Here is a 20,410-nt window from a genome sequence, read left to right on the forward strand (position 1 = left end):
GGTGATTTGGAGGCCTTCTGGTGGTCAAAAAATTCAAAAAAAATATATTTTTGGAATCCTCAGAACGAGACCTTTCCAACGGTGTACTCCGAAATTGTTTTTGAGACAAAAAAAGTTCGACCAAAAAACAGAGAATGCTTCCCCCGGAGCTTAACCAAGCTCTGATACCACTTGTTGGGGTTGAAACACACTTTTATTCAGAACTAGAACAAAAGAGAAGAGCTACACGCTCAATATTACAAGAAAAAGAAACAACCCTCTAATACTCACTCTAAGTATTACACAGTACACTCTCTATTTTGTGGTGTCTTACAACTGAGGTTAGAGCCTCTATTTATACTTAAACAAGCCTACAATTACTACTGCTACCATTTATTGTGTTCATTATGTGAACATACGAAGTTGCCATTTGAGTTCTTATTGTCAACAAAGGAGGCATTCATTTGTCAACAAAAGAGGGTGGTACAGCTACTCATGGCAGGTTCACACCCAAGTAGGTTTACACTCACAGCAGCTAATAAACCCAAAAAAGTACAAGTGGTAATAATTTATTTTCCTTCTTGATTGCATGAAAAATCTTAAACTGTACTTGTGGTTGACTTCACCTATCTATGTATGGAACATTCATTGATATTTCATACTTGTTGCAGATTTCGCATAGCCGGGCGTATAACTGTGAAATCATGCTTTCAAAGGCGAAGACATCATTCCCTGAATTGATGGTAAGCTCAAAACATTATGTACTTAATCAAAAATTACGTTTTCTGATAAATATTTTATTAACTGCTTTAGTCTTGAAACTTAACAGGAGCATGTCCTTAATTTGAATGAATTAGCAATGGATGTTGATAAGGTGGATAGCCTTATAAAGTTCTGTCCTACAAAGGAGGAGAGGGAACTACTTAAGGTGTATTTATAATTTACATTGTACATTAACTTATATATCCACATTTTTTTTCATAGTTTAACTAACATTTTGTAATTTGGATGCTTAGGGCTATAAAGGAGAATTCGAAAAATTTAGCAAATGTGAACTGGTATATATATAGTACCCATTTTCTGGATTCATATCATTTGCATGTTAATGAACTTGGGACCGAGATCTAAAAAATTAATTTCTGATTTTTTGTAACAGTTCTTTCTAGAGCTAATGAAAGTTCCACGTCCAGAAGCTAAGCTCACAGTTTTCTCTTATAAGTTACAGTATATGACACTGGTAAGGAGATATTATTCTTTGCATTTCCTGCTTTCTTACTTTTAGCGTATTTTAACTTCATTTTTTTTTTCAAATTTAGGTTACAGAACTTAGAGATAAGCTAAACGTTGTATATTTATCAGTAGAACAGGCAAGTTTTTAGTTATCTGTCACTTTAATTATTCAATTATCCAGTGACAATAAGATTGGATTAAATTTTACTTTTTTTATGTATGTTGGTTGTGGTTATATCAGATAAGGTGTTCTGTAAAGTTAAAGAGAGTCATGCAGACAATTCTTTCTCTTGGAAATGCTTTGAATAAGGGAAATAAAACAGGTGAGTTACTACTGTTCCTTCTTTTTGGAGTTACAGAAATCAGAATAACATGGTTTTGGTTTTAGGTTTTTCCATTGGGTTCAGATTGGATAGCCTCCTAAAACTTAACCAAACGCATGTGAGGAGCAATACAATGACTCCCATGCACTATCTTTGTAAGGTAAGATTTATTTATTTATATTATTTATTTTGTGTGTGTTTCTTTTACTTTGTTTATGGTAACTGCTGTGTTGGATATGTTAGGTGATTGCAGACAAACTGTCTGGAGTCCTAGACTTTTCCAAGGAACTTGGCAGTTTAGAACCTGCATCAAAGGTGATCCCTGTGGGATTTACGTTTTTCCTTAAATTAAAGTTATGTTAGTTTCGTTTTTGCTGATTAAAATGATATATCTATTCCAGATACAGTTAAAAATCATGGCAGAAGAGATGCAAGCGATTACAAAAGGACTAGAGAAAGTAGTCCAAGAAAAGAAATTGTGTAAAAGAGATGGACATGTGTCTAAAAAATTTCGGAAGGTACGCACATAATGTTGATAAGAGCCATAAATGTAACCTATTATAGGAATTGGAATCCGAGGGAGTTGGAATCCCAAGGAATTGCGGTTTATCATGCGTTTAGTTGGCAGAAAAAAAATGAAATCCTACCTAATAAATAAAGAGCTTTTTGACACATGTCACACTCTCATTGATTTGTCCACATGTCATTTTGTGGTTATTTTCAATTAATTTTTTTCCACATGGCATTTTGTGGTTTTTTTCATTTTATTAATTTCTACATAATAATTAAATGTAATAATTGCAATAAATGTAATACTAAATGCATATCAATTTCATTAATAGACTTTTCTTCTAATTTCAAAATTTCTAAATTAAAGTTTCATTAATTTTCTTTATTTATTTATCTAAATTATTTGTTTAATTTAAAAGAAAAACAAACAATTTAATTTTAATAATTCATTATTTTTCTATTTTTTCTTATAAATTCAAACTTCTCAAATGTTTAGAATTTCAAATTTTTTTTCTTTAAAATGAACCCATGTAATACATGGGTCTTACACCTAGTTAAATAATAAATATCGAATATCTTTTTTATTTTCACTTATATATATATATATATATATATATATATATATATATATATATATATATATATATATATATATATATATATATATATATGTTTATATGTGGGTATTTTGGTCCTTTAATAAAAAAGAATAGAGTGGGGTTCCTTCCACTCTCTACGAACGAAGAAATCCATCAAACATGGAATTAGAAGGATTCCGGCGGAATTGTATTCCATCCATTTGGCAACCAAACATGTAATGCAATGGAATATGAAATTCCAATTCGGTCAGGACTAGTAACCAAACTTGCCCTTCTTATATCAGGGCTACCATTAACTTGCATTTTTGTGAGGGTTCTCCCTCTTTCTTAAAAAAAAAAGAACATTAACTTCCACCATCGTTTTAAGTTGATACAGAGGTTATTTGAATAGCTTGTAATTGTAATTTTAACTTCAGGTGACTGTTTTATTTTTCCATGTTCAGATTCTGATAGAGTTTCTTGCTTCTGCGGAACCTGAAGTAAAGTCCCTGGCTTCACTTTACTCTGGGTTGGTATGTATCAAAAAATTCCATTAAATACAAATATTGCTATACGTTTCTCAGTACTTAAAACTGCACTTTTTTATAGTGTAAAAGTGTCGATTCATTAATTATTTACTTTGGAGAAAGACTTGATTCTTGCTCATATGAAAAAGGTAATCAATCATCGAACAACCACCTTCATGATAATATGATTAATATCTTCACGTGATCACTTATTGATCTCCAACTTCTACTTTTATGATAATGTTTACAGTTGTTGAAGTTTTGCTTAAGTTTGTGAGAATGTTTAATGAAGCCCATGAAGAAAACTGCAAGCAAATAAAGGAGGAGTCTATATGGTTCTTTAATATTCCTACATCTCTTTATTTGATATATTGATATCGATCTCCTACTAAGTTTTTCTTTCTTCATTTCCTCATTAGGGCACCAGAGATTGATATGTCGAAACTTGGAACACTCTTTTCAGCATCAAATCCAAATTCTGACAAGGCCTCAAAAGGAAAATTTAAAGCAGCTAATAAACCCAAAAAAGTACAACTGGTAATAATTTATTCTCCTTCTTGATTGTGTGCAAAATCTTTAACTGTACTTGTGGTTGACTTCACACATCTTTGTATGTAGCATACGTTGATATTTCACACTTGTTGCAGATTTCGCATAGCCGGGCATATACCTGTGAAATCATGCTTTCAAAGGTGAAGACACCATTCCCTGAATTGATGGTAAGCTCAAAACATTATGTATTTAATCGAAAATTAAGTTTTCTGATATATATTTTTAACGCTCTAGTTTTGAAAATTAACAGGAACAAGTCCTTAATTTGGATGAATTAGCAATGGATGTTGATCAGGTGGATATCCTTAAAAAGTTATGTCCTACAAAGGTGGAAATGGAACTACTTAAGGTGTATTTAAAATTTATATTTTACATTATATTTTATATCCACATTTTTTTTCGTAAAATAACTAATATTTTCTATGCTTAGGGCTATAAAGGAGAAAGGGAAAAACTGGGCAAATGTGAACAGGTATATAGTACTCATTTTCTGGATTTATATCATTAGTATGTTAATGAACTCGGGGACCGAAATTTAAAAACTTAAATTTCTGATTTCTTGTAACAGTTCTTTATAGAGCTAATGAGAATTCCACGTGCAGAAGCTAAGCTCACAGTTTTCTCTTATAAGTTACAGTTTAGTAAACTGGTCAGGAGATATTATTCTTTGCATTTCTTGCTTTCTTATATTTACCGTATTTTAACTTTACTGTTCTTTTTTTGCAAATTTAGGTTTCAGATCTTAAGAATTGTGTAAACAATGTATATTTATCAGCAGAACAGGCAAGTTATTAGTTATCTATCACTTTAATTAGGCCCTTATTCGGTGACCATAAGATTCGATTAAATTTTACTTTTCTATATATGTTGATGGTGGTTATATCAGCTTATTAGTTCTGTAAAGTTGAGGAGAGTCATGCAGACAATTCTTTCTCTTGGAAATGCTTTGAACCAGGGAACTACAAGAGGTGAGTTATTACTACTAGTTTTATTTTATTTATTTTATTTGGAGTCATAGAAAGTTGTTTTGGTTTTAGGAGCTGCTGTTAAGTTCAGACTGGACAGCTTCCTAAAACTCAACACAACGTGTGCCAGGAATAATAAAATAACTCTCATGCATTATCTTTGTAAGGTAAGATTTTTTATTTATTTGTTTGTGTTTCTTTCACTTTGTTTATGGTATCTGCTGTGCTGGATATGTTAGGTGCTTGCAGACAAACTGCCTGAACTTCTAGACTTTTCCAAGGAACTTGGCAGTTTGGAACCTGCATCAAAGGTGATCCTTGTGGGATTTACATTTTTCCTTAAATTGAAGTTATGTTAGTTTCGTTTTTGCTGATTAAATGATATATCTATTCCAGATACAGTTAAAAATCATGGCAGAAGAGATGCAGGCGATTACAAAAGGACTAGAGAAAGTAGTCCAAGAAAAGAAATTGTGTAAAAAAGACGGACATGTGTCTAATGGTTTTCGGAAGGTATGCACATAAAGTTGATAAGAGCCATAAATGGAATCTGTGGAAGGAATTGGAATTTGAGGGGATTGTGATCCCAAGGAACTGCAGTTTTTCATGCAATAATTGGTTGGCAGGAAATAAAATGGAGTTCAATAATAAATATTGAATATCTATTTCATTTTAACTTTTTTATTTGAATATATATATGATGAGGATATTTTGGTCCTTCAATAAAAAAAAAAGAATGGAAGTGGATTCCTTCCAATCTCTATGAATGATTAAATATATCAAACATGGAATTTGAAGGATACCGGCGGAATTGTATTCCATCTATTTCGCAACCAAACACATAATGGAATGGAATCTCAAATCATAATTCCATCAGAATTTCCAACCAAACTTGCTTTTCTTATATCATGGGCTACCATTAACTTCCACTGATAATAATTTTCCTTAGGGTGCTTCCTCTTTCTCAAAAAAAAAAAACCCATTAACTTCCACCATGGTTATAAGTTAATTCACAGGTTATTGGACTTGTTGTACCTGTGACTTTAACTTTATGTTTAAGTGACTGTTAACTGTTTTATTTTGTTTTCCATGTTCAGTCTCTTGAACAGTTTCTTGCTTTTGCGGAACCAGACGTAAAGTCCCTGGCCACACTTTACTCTCGGGTGGTATGTATCACAAATTCCTGTAAATACAAAGATTGCTATACATTTCCCCAATTTTTATAAACTTTATTTTTTTATAGCATAAAACTGTGGATACATTAATTATTTACTTTGGAGAAGATCCTGTTCGTTGCCCATATGAAAAAGGTAATCAATCATCAAAACGACCTACTTTCATGATAATATCTTCACATGATCACTAGTTGATTTCCAACTTCTGTTTTTATGATAATGTTTACAGTTGTTACAACTTTGCTCTTGTTTGTGAGAAATTTTAATCAAGCCCATGAGGACAACTGCAAGCAAATAGAGGCGGAGAAAAAGGCGACACAGAAATTTCTAAGTGCAGAATCACACCAAAATGGAGTCGGAACTGATAAGAAATAAAACACATAATAGAAAGTGTTTTTGAAGAAGAGGGGTTGTCATAGTGAGTTTCTGCAATGTAAAGTTGTATAATACCACAGTTTTTGCTGCAACTGATAGCCTTGGAGCATCACCAGACTGAAGGTTAGTTTTGATTATTGAAATTTTATCAAGAACTTGATAAGATTTTATGTAGATTTGTTTTTCCATTTTATGATGAATTTGATGTATTTCGCACTAAAGAGAAATGGGTGAGAGTAATTTTTTGCAGTTGGCAGCTGTAAATATGTAGGAAACTTAATTAGTGTTGCAGCTGAAATGGTAGGATGTAGAAAATTTGGTAATGTTTTAGTGTGATTGCATATTAGGTCTCACCGATTTTGTAGAAATTTGAGTTAAATCTATTCGATTTTCTAGTTCTTTAGGGAGGAGTTTGGTGGTTGTACAGTACTGGGCAAAAATATACATCAGGTGTTTGGCATTAAAGTAGCACCTTAATATATATATATATATATATATATATATATATATATATATATATATATATATATATATATATATATGGGAAAAGGGAATATATGTGGCTAAGATTACGTATAAAACCATAATATATATATATATATATATATATATATATATATATAGGGGATGTTTCCCTTGAGATTAATAAAAAATTAGAGATTGTGAAATTAAATATCAGTCAATGGAACTTAACGTCAACTGTTAAATGATTAAGGGGTATAACAGTAAACTTCAAATTAATGTTCAGAAAACGGACACCTTCCTTCTCTAAAAATCATCATATCGCTAAATCATCGATTTTCAGTATCAGTCACGTAATCATATCATCCAATCTTCAACAAATCATTCAATATAATAAAAAAGATCCTATTTTTACTGAATCTGTTATCAAATTATTCGCAATCTTCAAATCGAAAAAAACGATCGAAACAGAGCATCAGTTCATATCCTCATAAATACGAGATACAAACCTCAAATCGAAGAAACAAGCACCTCGCAATCATAAACAAAGCATTTGAAAATTGAATCAAAATGAATTTTCATAAATGAGGTCGAATCCAAAAGAAATTGACAAGTCGATCACAACTAATACTATTATAGCTGAAATCAATTCATCCCGTAACGACGAACAAATCGATTCAATTTCTTTCACTTCTGAAGAACTTCAAAATACGATTTGTATTGAAGGTACAACTAATTCGTTTTAATACTACATATTACATTACAGTTTCTACACTTCATTCTGATTCTTTTATTATACATTATAAATTATGAATAATCATATATGATTATACAATACAATATGTGATTTAATCATATAAGGATGAATAATCATATATGATTGTTCATATCTATGATTAATCATATGTATTTATAGTTTGTAATTATGATTTATCATATATGTTTTCAAATTGAAATCTATATTAATATTACATTTGGATGAATAATCATATATGGTTATACATCATAAAATAGGATTAATCATATATTACAACCTACAAATACATATGATTAATCATACATGATTAAACAATATCAAGTATGATTATTTATAAATTAATACGTATAATCATTTATGATTACACAGTATGTTATATGAGCAATCATATAATACAATGTACATATAAATATGATTTAACATCTAATAATATATTAATATCTAAAATCATATATGATTTTTTATACTAAAATATATATACATATCGTTAATCACATATGATTATTACAACATAAAATTATATAATAACATATTTGTCATTCCCTTCTTTTATCAGGTGAAAGTTCCAATTCAACAAATGAATCATATTGCAGTAACATAATTGAAGAATCTGAATATAAACCAGATGTCCCTACAGAATTTGTACCAGTTGTAAACAGTGTTTTCAAATCACTAAATTTCGCAGTAAAAATGTATACGGATTATGCAGAAATGGCAGGTTTTCATACAAGACTGAGTAGCCAATCAAAATACAATAGCCAAATAATAAACGAAAAATATGTTATACGCAATAGGGGTGGCAAGGATAAACCAAAACCTTGTGATACATTGGCTACAAGTTCTGTCAAGAGGAAACCAAATTCAAACAAGATAATTACTGGGTGTACAGCAAAGATTATATTTGAAAATGTTTATGGAACAACAGATTACAAAGTTAAGAAATTATTTGAAATGCACAACCACCCACTGGAAAGTATTGAGGAAAGACCTTATACGAAAAAGCCAAGAAAGATGTGATATTCTGAAAAAGAGTTTGTAGTACGTGCATCAAAAGCTAAAATTGGTCCCACAATGGCTCACAAAATAGGAGCAGTTTTGAAAGGAGGATATGAATATGTAGGGGCGAAAGTAACAGACTACAAAAACTTGAGGAGAGGAGTAAATAGAATCTTATGTTATAAGGATGCTCAAATAATGATAAACAAAGTGAATGATCGTAGAGATCATTACCCAAATTATTCATTTGAGTTCCTACATGATGGAGATCTGTTGGCTGCTATGTTTTGGGCAGATGAAAGAGAAAAGGCTTTTTATGCAGAGTTTGGAGAAGTTATATCTTTTGATGCAACTTTTAGAACAAACAAGTAAGTTAATGTATATAAATTCAAACATACTATTAATCAAATATGATTGTACTAAACACATTTTCTTTATATATGTATAAAATGGTATTTGTTCCATTCACAGCAGTTGACCACCACAAGAAATCAGTTACTGTTGGTGTTGGGTTGCTGAGTAGAGAGACAATTGAGTCGTATGAATGGCTGCTTAAAGCTTTTCTTAGAGCTCATGAAGGGAAAACACCAAAAATTGTTCTAACTGATCAAGATGCAGCAATAAAACAAGCAGTGGAATCTGTCTTACCAAATTCAAGGCACAGACTATGCATGTGGCACATAATGAAAAAACTGCAAGCAAAGGTATAATAAAAATACATTATATAATCATATATGATTATATAGTATTATGACAGATGATTCATATATGACTTATCACATATCATACTATATAATCATATATGATTAATCATATATGATTAACTATTCTAGTAATATGAATTATCAGATACCATACTGTATAAACATATATGATTACATAGTATGTAATATGATAATACAATATATAATCATATATGATTATATAATCATATTATTAAAATACTTAATCATATATGATTGATATAATGATATATAATTAAGTATTTTAATAATATGATTATATATCCATATATGATTATATATGATTAATCATATATGATTATAATAATATAAGTTATCATATATCATACTATGATTATGATGATACAGTATATAATCATATATAATCATATATGATTATATAATACGATTATATAATCATATATGATTAATCATATATGATCAATCCTACATTACAATACATATATGATATATGATTAATCATACATTTATAATATATGATTAATCATACATATATGATATATGATGAATCATATATGATTATATAATAATATATGATTATATAATCATATATGATTACAGTACATATATAATATATGATTAATCATACATGATATATCCTACATTACAGTAATCATATATGATTAATCATATATGATTACTCGTATATGATTAATCCTATATGATTACTCATATATGATATATGATTAATCATATATGATTATATAATCATACTAGCCGTTTACCCGCGCCAAGCGACGGGTTCGAATATATTTTTTTTTCAGAAATTAGTTTTTAGAGACGATTAGTTCTTTTGCCAAATAGTTTTCTATATCTAAACAATTATCAATAAGAGTGTTGCTAGCAGAAACGAAATCAATAAAATTAAAAATGAAAAGTTGGGATTCTTTATAAATGTACATGAACGCATGATTGATTGTGCATTATTAATCGTGCAACACTCTTTATACACCACATTTGATGTATAGACTTCAATTTCGTTGAATTGTTCATCAGATTTTACTAATAAATTTGTATTGGCACGTGATATCCCTCTGAATAGTGTCAAATAAAGTTGGTCATGTGAGAAAACCGATTCTGGAAGATAAATACATACATTTTGAATTGTTTGTCCCTAAGCTTTATTTGTTGTCGTCGCAAAACATAGTAGAATTGGAAATTGTTTTCTCTTTAGCTTGAATGAAAACATGTCATCTTTAGACAAACATAGAAGAATCCCTGGCAAAAATATCATCTTTCCAGCATGTTGAGAAACATCTATTTCTGTATCAATGACATTGTGTTGAATTCTTTTACATATCAATCGGATGCTATTACACAATCCATTCATAGGTCAAGATTTCGCAACAATATTATCAGACATCCAACTTTCAGCCAAAGGTAATGAGGGGGTAAACCATTAACAATGAGAAAATTTTCCTTTGGAGCCTAGATGACCGTGAACTTTTCAATAGCCTGCATGATCATTCATTCTAATTTTTTAACATCATCGTCGCTTTATTCTTCGTTGAACATGATCTTCTTCCAGATTATGTTCTAGCGTATTCATTCGCGTGTGAACCTATCAAAATAAAGACCAAATGAGTGATAAACTGTTGTATAAACTTGTATATAAATGATTACATATAATAATATGGCGGACGGCAATTAATTTCATTTTTTCCGAATAATTTCAGGTCAACGATTAATTTGTATTCAATTGTTTCATTTCGGAAACTTGCCATATTACAAACACTCGATTTGTATAGTAAGTATATACTTGGTTTAGCGTATATTTTGTAACCAGTTAGATATAAACTGTAAGTTTATATTTTGTATAAGATCCAATTATAAATCTTAATATGAATGCACGTCAAATCGATCGAATTTTAATCCTATTGTTTCATTTCAGAAACTTGTAATATTACAAAAACATGATTGTATCTTAAGTATATACTTGGTTTAGCGTCTATTTTGGAACCAATTAGATATAACCCACAAGTTTATATTTTGTATAAAATCCAATTATAAATTGTAAAAAGAATGCACTAATTATTTTAGTTCTTGCCAAATCCCAAAATCGAACCAAAAACTTATTTTTTATCTAACGAAAACACAAACAATCGATAACATCTTTATGAACTTTTAATCATCAAATGATTAAATTTATATAGAAAAAGAAAAACATGAAATGTTACGTAAAATTTAAGTGTAGAATAAATTATAATTTATAAATATATTTGTATCTTATTTAATAAAACACAATTATAATTAAAATAAACTCTTACTTTAATGGGTTTGGGGATCCCGATCAATAGTAAATAAAGAAAAAACAAAAATTGATAAACCTGAAAATTATTAAGAAAACATAAACATTGGTTACGATAAATTTTTTTATATATATACATGTTTAATGATGTTGTGTATTTAACTGTTAACATAGACGGTTCAACAATTAATAATCAGGAAATTACTCCTCCTCAATTGACGCTTCGTATTCAATGAAATTTTGATTTCCCCATAAAATATGTGTAAACGTCCATTCATTTAGTAACTAAGTTTTTTAATATAGAGAAAAAAAACTATTATAACCAAGTTTATAATCAATACAAAAAAAATAAAAAAGGCATTGCATCTGAAATCAATATGAATTTCATATTCAAGATATCCTGAGTCATTCTCGTTTAGTCCAATTTTGGGCATCCAACTGTGACTATTATTTGCACCCAATTTCCTATCACTCTGCCAGCCAAAAAGCTTATTAAAATAAAAGTCCAGTAACCAAAAAGGTTAAAATTATAAAAAAAAAAGTTGTCCAAGCATAAGGATTCCATAGGAACTAACAAGATTACCATTAACAAAGCCTTCTTTTTTTCCCTCCTCCACTGCCGAACCTGCATAAAGATACACATACATGTCTTAATTAATACACATACTTTCATTTCCTTTAAAAAAGATAAAACAATGAAAGTATATTGTTATTTTCACACAAAGCCACATACACAACAATACACATAACAAAATTAAATTTCTATTCCACACAGACATAGTACTTTTCACACAAAGCCACATACACAACAATACACATAACAAAATTAAATTTCTACTTTCACACAGATAAAGTCACATACATAACAACAGACACATACATCAACACAAACAACGAAAGTAGATTGATATTTCCACACAGACCCCATGAAATAGAATTGTGTTAATGTTTGTTTGATAATTTTAGTATGCTCCTTTCATTTCTTTTAAATAGACAAAATAATGAAATTAATTGGTATAATAAGTTCAAAATTATCGGGTGGTCTTACAAAGGATGTTAAGAGGACATAAACACACCTACAAATATAAATACACCCACATACATACAAATACATCAACATTTCTTATAAAATAATGTGTATGAGAGACAGATCCAGATGGAAACTCTCATCCAATTCACAATTTTCTCTAAAATTCTATGTTAAAATATTATAAAAAGAACTCCATTTTAGACCAAACGGATTTTGATACCTGACTAAATGTGGTTTTGGATGATTTGTGATTTTTTAAGATAAAGATGATCAACGTCTGTGAGCCTGCAACCCCCTGGCACTTTTCGATACATGATTAGCATTGCTTTTTCTTTTGCTTCCAAACTGAAAGAAAGATGATCACTTCAAACAATCTTGTGATAATTATAGCACAAACTGGAAGAAATAGCAATGTAATACTTGCTACAATACCAGTTAACTCTAGATTAAAACTGTCCACATACTTTTCTTTTTCTTCCAACCTAATAGGCCAAATAAAGGGCAAATGTGTCACTTCAACAACAAAACAAAGGGTAAATTGGTAAATTTAGACGATTAAATACAACATACCGACATGATAGGCCAAATTGGTTGTTAGGACGATAAAATGAAGGGAAAATTGGTCACCATGGCCTATAAAAGAATCATGGGATAAATTAGAACAAAAATAAAATTCAAATAAGTTTATACTAAAAAAATATAAAGAAAACAGATGAGTTTACACTGTTACCTTCATTTCCCGCAAGCATCCTTGATGTAGATAGGGAGAAAGAGAGGCACGATGTTCAACAAGCCCTAATCATAAAAATAAAAATAAATTAAAGCCCTTGCATAGGAAAGATACATGGAAGGGAACAGAACGACATTGTTGATGTAGAGAGAGGGGGAACATAGAAACATTTGTACCTGCATAAAGGAGAATAACATTTGTAAAATGGTGGCTTATTCTTCAATGAACATAAATCATTCTTGATAATGTCCAAAAATCAGATATCTTAATTTACGTTGAATATAATCGGGTAAGACAAAGAATATATCATTCTTGATAAACAAATTTTGAAAACATCAAGAAACGGATAATCATTAGAAATGGAGAATATACAAATCATTATTCTTGTTGGGTGTTGGGTTAATCTTCCAACACAATAAATCAACAAATCAACATATACATCCATTTTCAATGGCTATGAACAAAAAACTAATAAATAGAAGCTTGGGTACAATGATACACCAACCCACCTTCATGCATTCGTCTTCTCGGTTCGCACTAAGCAGCTTCTAGATGTGACAATTACACTTTGTTTCAGATTAACCCAAATTGAGGGAAGACTTACGAAACTCAACAAGAATCTGATGACCTGAGGCAAATAAGACCATGGCCTTAACCGTGCTTTCCCATGAAAATCTCGTCGCATCTATACCTGCAAGCCAAGTTAAAACCTAAATCAGAAAAAAAAAATCCATGATGTTGGTAAGCAGATCTAGATCCAGATACACAAATCAAAACCATGGAGAAGAGTGATGGTGGCGGGTTGAGAGATGAGTTTAAGGTTCTGAATACTTAGAGAGAGAGAGAGAGAGAGAGAGAGATGGTAAATAGAACGCGTTCAACAGAGAAGATGATTTATAAAGTGAATACCTGAGAGAGGATGTAGCCTGAAGCACCATGGGACAATTCAGTAAAATTCTGCAAGTTTATGAAAGATAGAAGATAAAAGTTTCTATTTAAGTTTATGAAAGATAGAAGATAAAAGTTAAAAGTTGGAGGATTGAATTCGAAAAATTCCAAAAGATATGCATGAGTAATAGTTTTATGCTTAAAATTGAACATTTTTTTTTTATCTAAAATGAAGGTTTATGTTCAAAAATATCACTGAGAGTCTGAGATAACTAAACTTACAACTTACTAACCATGTAATATGTGCTCATGAGTTCAGATACATATCTAGCTCAAGAGTACTTATATACCTAAAATAGAGATAGAAAAGTGAAGTCATAATGCATGTCTAATGAAAAAAGTAATAATAACTTTGAGATCGGATGGCAATTACTGACTACTACCAATATTTTGGGGCTAATATGATTTCACTTATTCCATATTTTCTTGTGATTTTTTGATGATAACTTTTAGCCTCATGGTAGTCATCGTCTTTTTTTCTTGATATGTTTCTTGTGGGATTTGACTATTTTTAGGATGGTCAACGTTAGCATCTGAAATAAAAGTGTACCATATGTTTGACATAAAGAAGCTTTGTACATCAAGTAGATCTTTTAGTTGTTCTGTAGCTATAGAACCTGTAAATATCTTCTGTTGCAAAACCAAGAAAAAGTAGAAGGATAATACATTTGAATTAGAATAAAAATGGAGAAATCAAATACATAGTTCAAAAAGTTCATAATCTTCAACTTACCATTTTTCCCATAGTTCAAGATGTACCTGTTGGCTAAAATGCCAATAAACATCACACTAAAAATTTATTAGTAGAAATTCAACTAAAGCTTTAAAACACCCAATTTGGGCACAACTTGTTTGTAGGTTTTGAAGAGGGGGACCACTCACACATAAGGTTTCCCATTTAAGAGGGCACTAAGTGTTGACTGTATGGATGGACAAAGAAACATCTGATGTGTAATTCCAAGTTTATGTAGAGCATCGTAGCTAACACCATAGTTATGCAACACAAATTAGGTTACCAAATGATGGGTACAATAAAGTTATTCACTATGACTTCATACCTATGAAAAGAAGAACTTCACATATTCCCTTTAAGCAATAACAAACACCTGTATGGTGTAATTACCTAATTATGTTACCAAGAGTGGTGTTTTTTCTGTTTTTAGGTTTCCAATGGTATATGAGAGACAGGAGATGGTGAAGTTTGGAACATAGGGTGAGGTTAACGATATCAGACATGGAGGGCGAGGCAATAGAAGGGGTGGCGGACGCTAGTGGCGATACAGGTGGACTTCTAGGTTGTAGAGGCGATTGAAGATGGTAGCAGCGTGTCGATCATCCAGTAGAGAGGGAAAAACATATAAGTGAGCACGTGAGGATTGGTGGGGTAAGGGATGGACGATGACTCTCTTCTAGCTTGTAGAGTCGATTGAATATGGTAGCAGATAGAGGAGATACAAGTTCAGTTGGCAGTCAGTGGTGCAAGGGCGGAGAGTAATGGGCGGAGGAGATCTAGGGTTTAGAGAGGAAGAGGGGCTTCAATAGGAGGAGCGTGTTTGAGTTTTTTTATATATCGGAGACGTTACACAAATTGCAATAGTCATTAAGCTTAAAAGGGTTGTATATAATGGAGTAATATTTGTACCTCTTAAATTTCAAGAAAAGTTGAATATCCTTAATAATATAGTTAAGATATGATTAATCATATATGATTACAGTACACATATGATATATGATTAATCATACATGATATATCCTACATTACAGTAATCGTATATGATTACGCATATATGATATATGATTAATCATATATGATTATATAATCATATATGATTAATCATATATGATTATATAATCATATATGATTAATCATATATGATTATATAATCATATATGATTAATCATATATGATTCCAGTACATATATGATATATGATTAATCATACATGATATATCCTACATTACAGTAATCATATATGATTAATCATATATGATTACTCATATATGATATATCCAAATAGGTATATAATTTATACTTATATAAGCAACATTGTTCATTCATAGGTTACTGGCGATTTATTTAAAAACAAAGACTTCAAGAAAAGATTTAACAAGCTTGTTTGGAACATACATATCAAACCTGATGAATTTGAAAAGAAGTGGGATTTGATTATTAACGAATTCAATCTGGAAGATAAAAGATGGTTCAATGATATGTTTGAATTACGTGACAAATGGATACCTGCATACTTCAGTGACACAAGAATGTCTGGATTGATGAAAACCACTTCAAGATCAGAAAGCATGAATTCCTTCTTCAACACTTACTCTCAATCTGGAAATTTACTTTTACATTTCATGATGAACTATGACACAACAATTCAAAAACAAAGAAATACACAACAAGAGCTTGATCATCAAACAAAGAAGGCGGTATATAAATTTATTTCACCACGACCTATAGAAAAACATGCTGCACAAGTTTATACAAGTACATTGTTTTATAAAGTACCGAAAGAAATCTATAAAGGTTCCTGGTACTGCCAATACGAACATCTTGGAACAAAAAATGGATGGGAGTTATACAAAGTGGAACAACTGAACAAAAACAGTGATCTAAAAACAGAATTTGAGGTAATATATTCTTATTTTAAATTCTGTTGAATCAGCACATAATATAAAAAAAATATTCAGTTATGATTATAAAACACTTAAGGCTTTAATTTTATTTTGAACAGGTAGAAATAAAACTTCCAACAAATGATGTAAAATGTACTTGTGAACACTTCAACCGCTTTGGGACTTTATGCAGACATGCATTCAACATACTCATGAAACATGGAATTAAGGAGATACCTGAACAGTACATTGAGAATCGTTGGAGAAAGGATGTGATATCAAGGCATTATAATTTTGGTAGACATGTATATGATACATGAGACAGTGAAATTAACAGATCTGTCAATCAAGCATACTACAACTTTGAAGCATGTTTGGAATACGTAAGAAAAAATAAAGAAAAAATGGATTTGTTTGTTAAGAAAACAGAAAGCATGCTGAAGGAATATGAAAACGATCCTACAAATGAATTGCAGAAGAATAGGACAGATGTTGAAGAGGTAGGAAAGCTTATGGGCATATCTATTCCAAAAGACATTGACATCAATGTTCCAAATGTTCAAAGCAATAAAGGATGCGGAAAGAAAAGTAGAATTCAAAGTGCAGCACAAATAGCGTATACAAATTCAAACAAGCAAACAAGAAGATGCTCATGATGTGGAGAAAGGGCTCCTCATAACTTGCGGACATGCACAATCAAACTTGCAGCAGAACAATCATCAAAAGCTACATAGATATTTACTGCTTTAATCAGTAATGAATAAGTCATGATTTTTTTTCAAAATAATATACTTTTTGTTTAGTACACTTTACTCTTTTATAAAACAGAATTAACTATGATTTTGTCTACTGAATTTAATCTACTTTGATAATTCTTTCTTTGATTTGTTAATATATTCATTCATGATTAAACTTCTATTAAATGTTACTACAAGCATTTAAGATTACATATAAACTATTATTCAATACATGTAATCATTACACATAACCATATACAATATTCATCTGAATAATCATAAAATATTATATAATACTACTTCATATGTTTTGTTTAATCATAAGTGATTAAAAATATGGTTACACATAAAAAAATCTAACCATTACATATAACCATATACAACACCATTGTTCCTAAAAAATATACAACACTGCTCATAAAAAATCTAAAGATAACAATATTCATATTCCTATTCCTATTTCACAAGTCTTCAATAACAAACAATTTCACAAGTCTCAAATATCACGTTCCCCATTTTCCAAGATTCTTGTTCTTCATATTCCTAGCTAGATTTTCATACAGATTGTAGCTGACTCCAAGAACTCTTCCACCATTACTTAGAAAGATTATCTCCATTGAACATAACAAATCTTTACTACATATCTGATGTAGAGAAATGTTGTTCATTAAAAAGAAATCTTCTTTAAATGAACAACATTCCTCTACTTCAAAGACATCTAGTAAAGATCTGATATGTTCAATGAAGATAAACTTTTTAAGTAATGGTCGCAGAGGCGTTCTTAGAGTCAGCTACAATCTGTATGAAAATCTAGCTACAAATAAAAGAACAAGAATGTTGAAAAAATGGGGAACATGTTATTAGATACAGCAAAATTAGTTCTTTTAGACTTATAGACTCCATATTTTACCTGAAACAAAATCGAAGTTGTTTACATCATAAATAAATAATGGTGATATATAAAAATTGAAGAAATTAATAAACAAAACTAACCATTTGGAAGTATAAGGACTCATCTTTGAAGAAATATAAGGGGTAGCACGAGGCTACCCCCTTTATAGAAACATAATCACTTATCAAAAATACAATATATGGCTGTACCAATCAGTTTTCATTTATAAAGAAAAGATTCTTCAATACAAACACTAAAAAACAAAACTAAAATCTTACAAAGATAAGATTCTGCATGGTGGTGTATTCCATGCAGTAAAGATAAGCTCACTTATCAAGAAAAAGATATAATAAATTATAATGTGTTGTAGAACAAATATAATCATCTATGATTACAAAAACAGAAAAAAAAATCGATACAATCACTAATGATTACATATAAGCAACATATAATCAATACTAAAAACATAAATTACATATAAAAATATAGCATAATCACTTATGATTAACATTCAATAACATAATTCACACAAACAAACTTGCATAATAAAATCCACCAAAATACATATTAACTTGTTTTCCATCACCATGTTTTCCATCATCATAAAAACAAACATTCTTCACAATATCCATAACATACACAACATAAACAAACTTGTTCTTATAACATCATCAATAAGAAAATATTCAATCAAAAAACATTTGACAACCTTCTTTCTATATTCCATTGACCATGATATGCATGCTTACCATGAATCTTTTGATCAACTTTTTGATACTCATATGCAGCTTTCAACACATCATCACGCTTTGTATTAATCTCAGAAGTTAAAGTTGCTGGTGCATATTTCATTCTCAACTTTTACATAATTTTTTCTTGAGAACCACCTTCTTTTGGAAGACCACATTTCCATTTAGAACCTTTTTCTCCAAAATAACTCTCCATATGTCTCATAGCAAAAACTCCACAATCCACTTTGTTATAAACTGTCCTCCATGGCATTGTCAATCTTACTGGAGTAAGATTTTTATCAGCCATTTCATTTGCTTTAACATGATCGATCTCTTTTAGGTACTTCAAAAAAGACTTTTTCTGAAAATCATATATGATTTCAAGTCAGAAAAATATAAGTATAATAATTATAAAACATATCATATATGATTTCAAATCTAAAGAATAAATATCTTTTGAAACTTACAAGAGGTTTAAAAACTGCACCATACTTATCATCGAAATCAGCATCATCTGCACCATTATGGATAACCTCAAAAGCACGTTTCTTCAGATTCATAACAATAAGATATATGTGCTTATGCCTCAAAACCGGGAAAAATAGCTAACATCAACATGTATAATATTAGAAATAATATATATATATATATATATATATATATATATATATATATATATATATATATATATATAAATGTATAAAAAAATAAATATGCCATATCAACATCCTTCAAAACCTTCAAGTCTCTATCACCAGAAACATTGCGAGAGAAGCTGTCCGTGAAAACTTTATATTTTGCAGTTTCATTCAAATGAGTATATTCAAATGACAAAGTCTGTAATATAAGAAAATCATAAATGATTATATAATAACATGTAAATATTTAATAAAAAAATTATTAATGATTATCAACATATGAAAAGCAAAGAATAAAATAAAAACTTACACTCTCAGAATTCATGAACAATCTGAGTGGAGAATTAACAACATCTCTGAATTTCTCCTTATGATTTAGTATACGAGACCATGAATCAAGAACACTAACATGCAAATGGGTTTTTTTATAAAGACTTTCATAATTAGCTCTAAAACCAATAACATCTGTTTCCATAAGCAATACAATATCCCTGTATATATTTAATTAAATGTTATTTAAAATAAAAAATTATAATTATAAAAATAAAAAATTATATTAAAAAAATTACTCTGGATTTCCTTGAAGATTGAAAATCCATTCAAAAACAACATTTTCTACTTGTGACAAACTAGGTTTAAAATCAATTAACCTTTCCTTAAATGGTGACT

The 20,410-nt window shown here is 29.9% G+C and overlaps 3 protein-coding genes across 3 annotated transcripts; all 3 read left to right on the forward strand.

Moving 5' to 3' along the window:
* Nucleotides 1–474: 474 nt before the first annotated feature.
* On the forward strand, nt 475–3,352 carry LOC145130983 (formin-like protein 13). Its single transcript, XM_079065725.1, has 12 exons — nt 475–540; nt 651–722; nt 809–907; nt 996–1,037; nt 1,136–1,216; nt 1,296–1,346; nt 1,451–1,532; nt 1,598–1,692; nt 1,776–1,847; nt 1,934–2,050; nt 3,058–3,153; nt 3,230–3,352. Exons 1-12 carry the CDS (start codon nt 475–477, stop codon nt 3,350–3,352), a joined length of 996 nt encoding a protein of 331 aa, XP_078921851.1.
* Nucleotides 3,353–3,387: 35 nt separating this feature from the next.
* On the forward strand, nt 3,388–6,388 carry LOC145132740 (formin-like protein 13). Its single transcript, XM_079067639.1, has 14 exons — nt 3,388–3,482; nt 3,567–3,684; nt 3,795–3,866; nt 3,950–4,048; nt 4,130–4,171; nt 4,268–4,348; nt 4,432–4,482; nt 4,586–4,667; nt 4,737–4,831; nt 4,904–4,975; nt 5,061–5,177; nt 5,762–5,830; nt 5,908–5,974; nt 6,069–6,388. The coding sequence occupies exons 1-14, from the start codon at nt 3,388–3,390 to the stop codon at nt 6,212–6,214; spliced, it is 1,206 nt and encodes a 401-aa protein (XP_078923765.1). The 3' UTR covers nt 6,215–6,388.
* A 2,490-nt stretch (nt 6,389–8,878) lies between these two features.
* Nucleotides 8,879–17,399, forward strand: LOC145130984 (protein FAR-RED IMPAIRED RESPONSE 1-like). Its single transcript, XM_079065726.1, has 4 exons — nt 8,879–9,133; nt 16,189–16,758; nt 16,863–16,987; nt 17,069–17,399. The coding sequence occupies exons 1-4, from the start codon at nt 8,879–8,881 to the stop codon at nt 17,397–17,399; spliced, it is 1,281 nt and encodes a 426-aa protein (XP_078921852.1).
* Nucleotides 17,400–20,410: the final 3,011 nt, after the last annotated feature.

The sequence above is a fragment of the Lactuca virosa genome, chromosome 8 (genome assembly GCF_052849685.1).
Source record: "Lactuca virosa cultivar CGN04683 chromosome 8, Lactuca_virosa_CGN04683_v6, whole genome shotgun sequence".
Classification (NCBI taxonomy): Eukaryota; Viridiplantae; Streptophyta; class Magnoliopsida; order Asterales; family Asteraceae; genus Lactuca; species Lactuca virosa.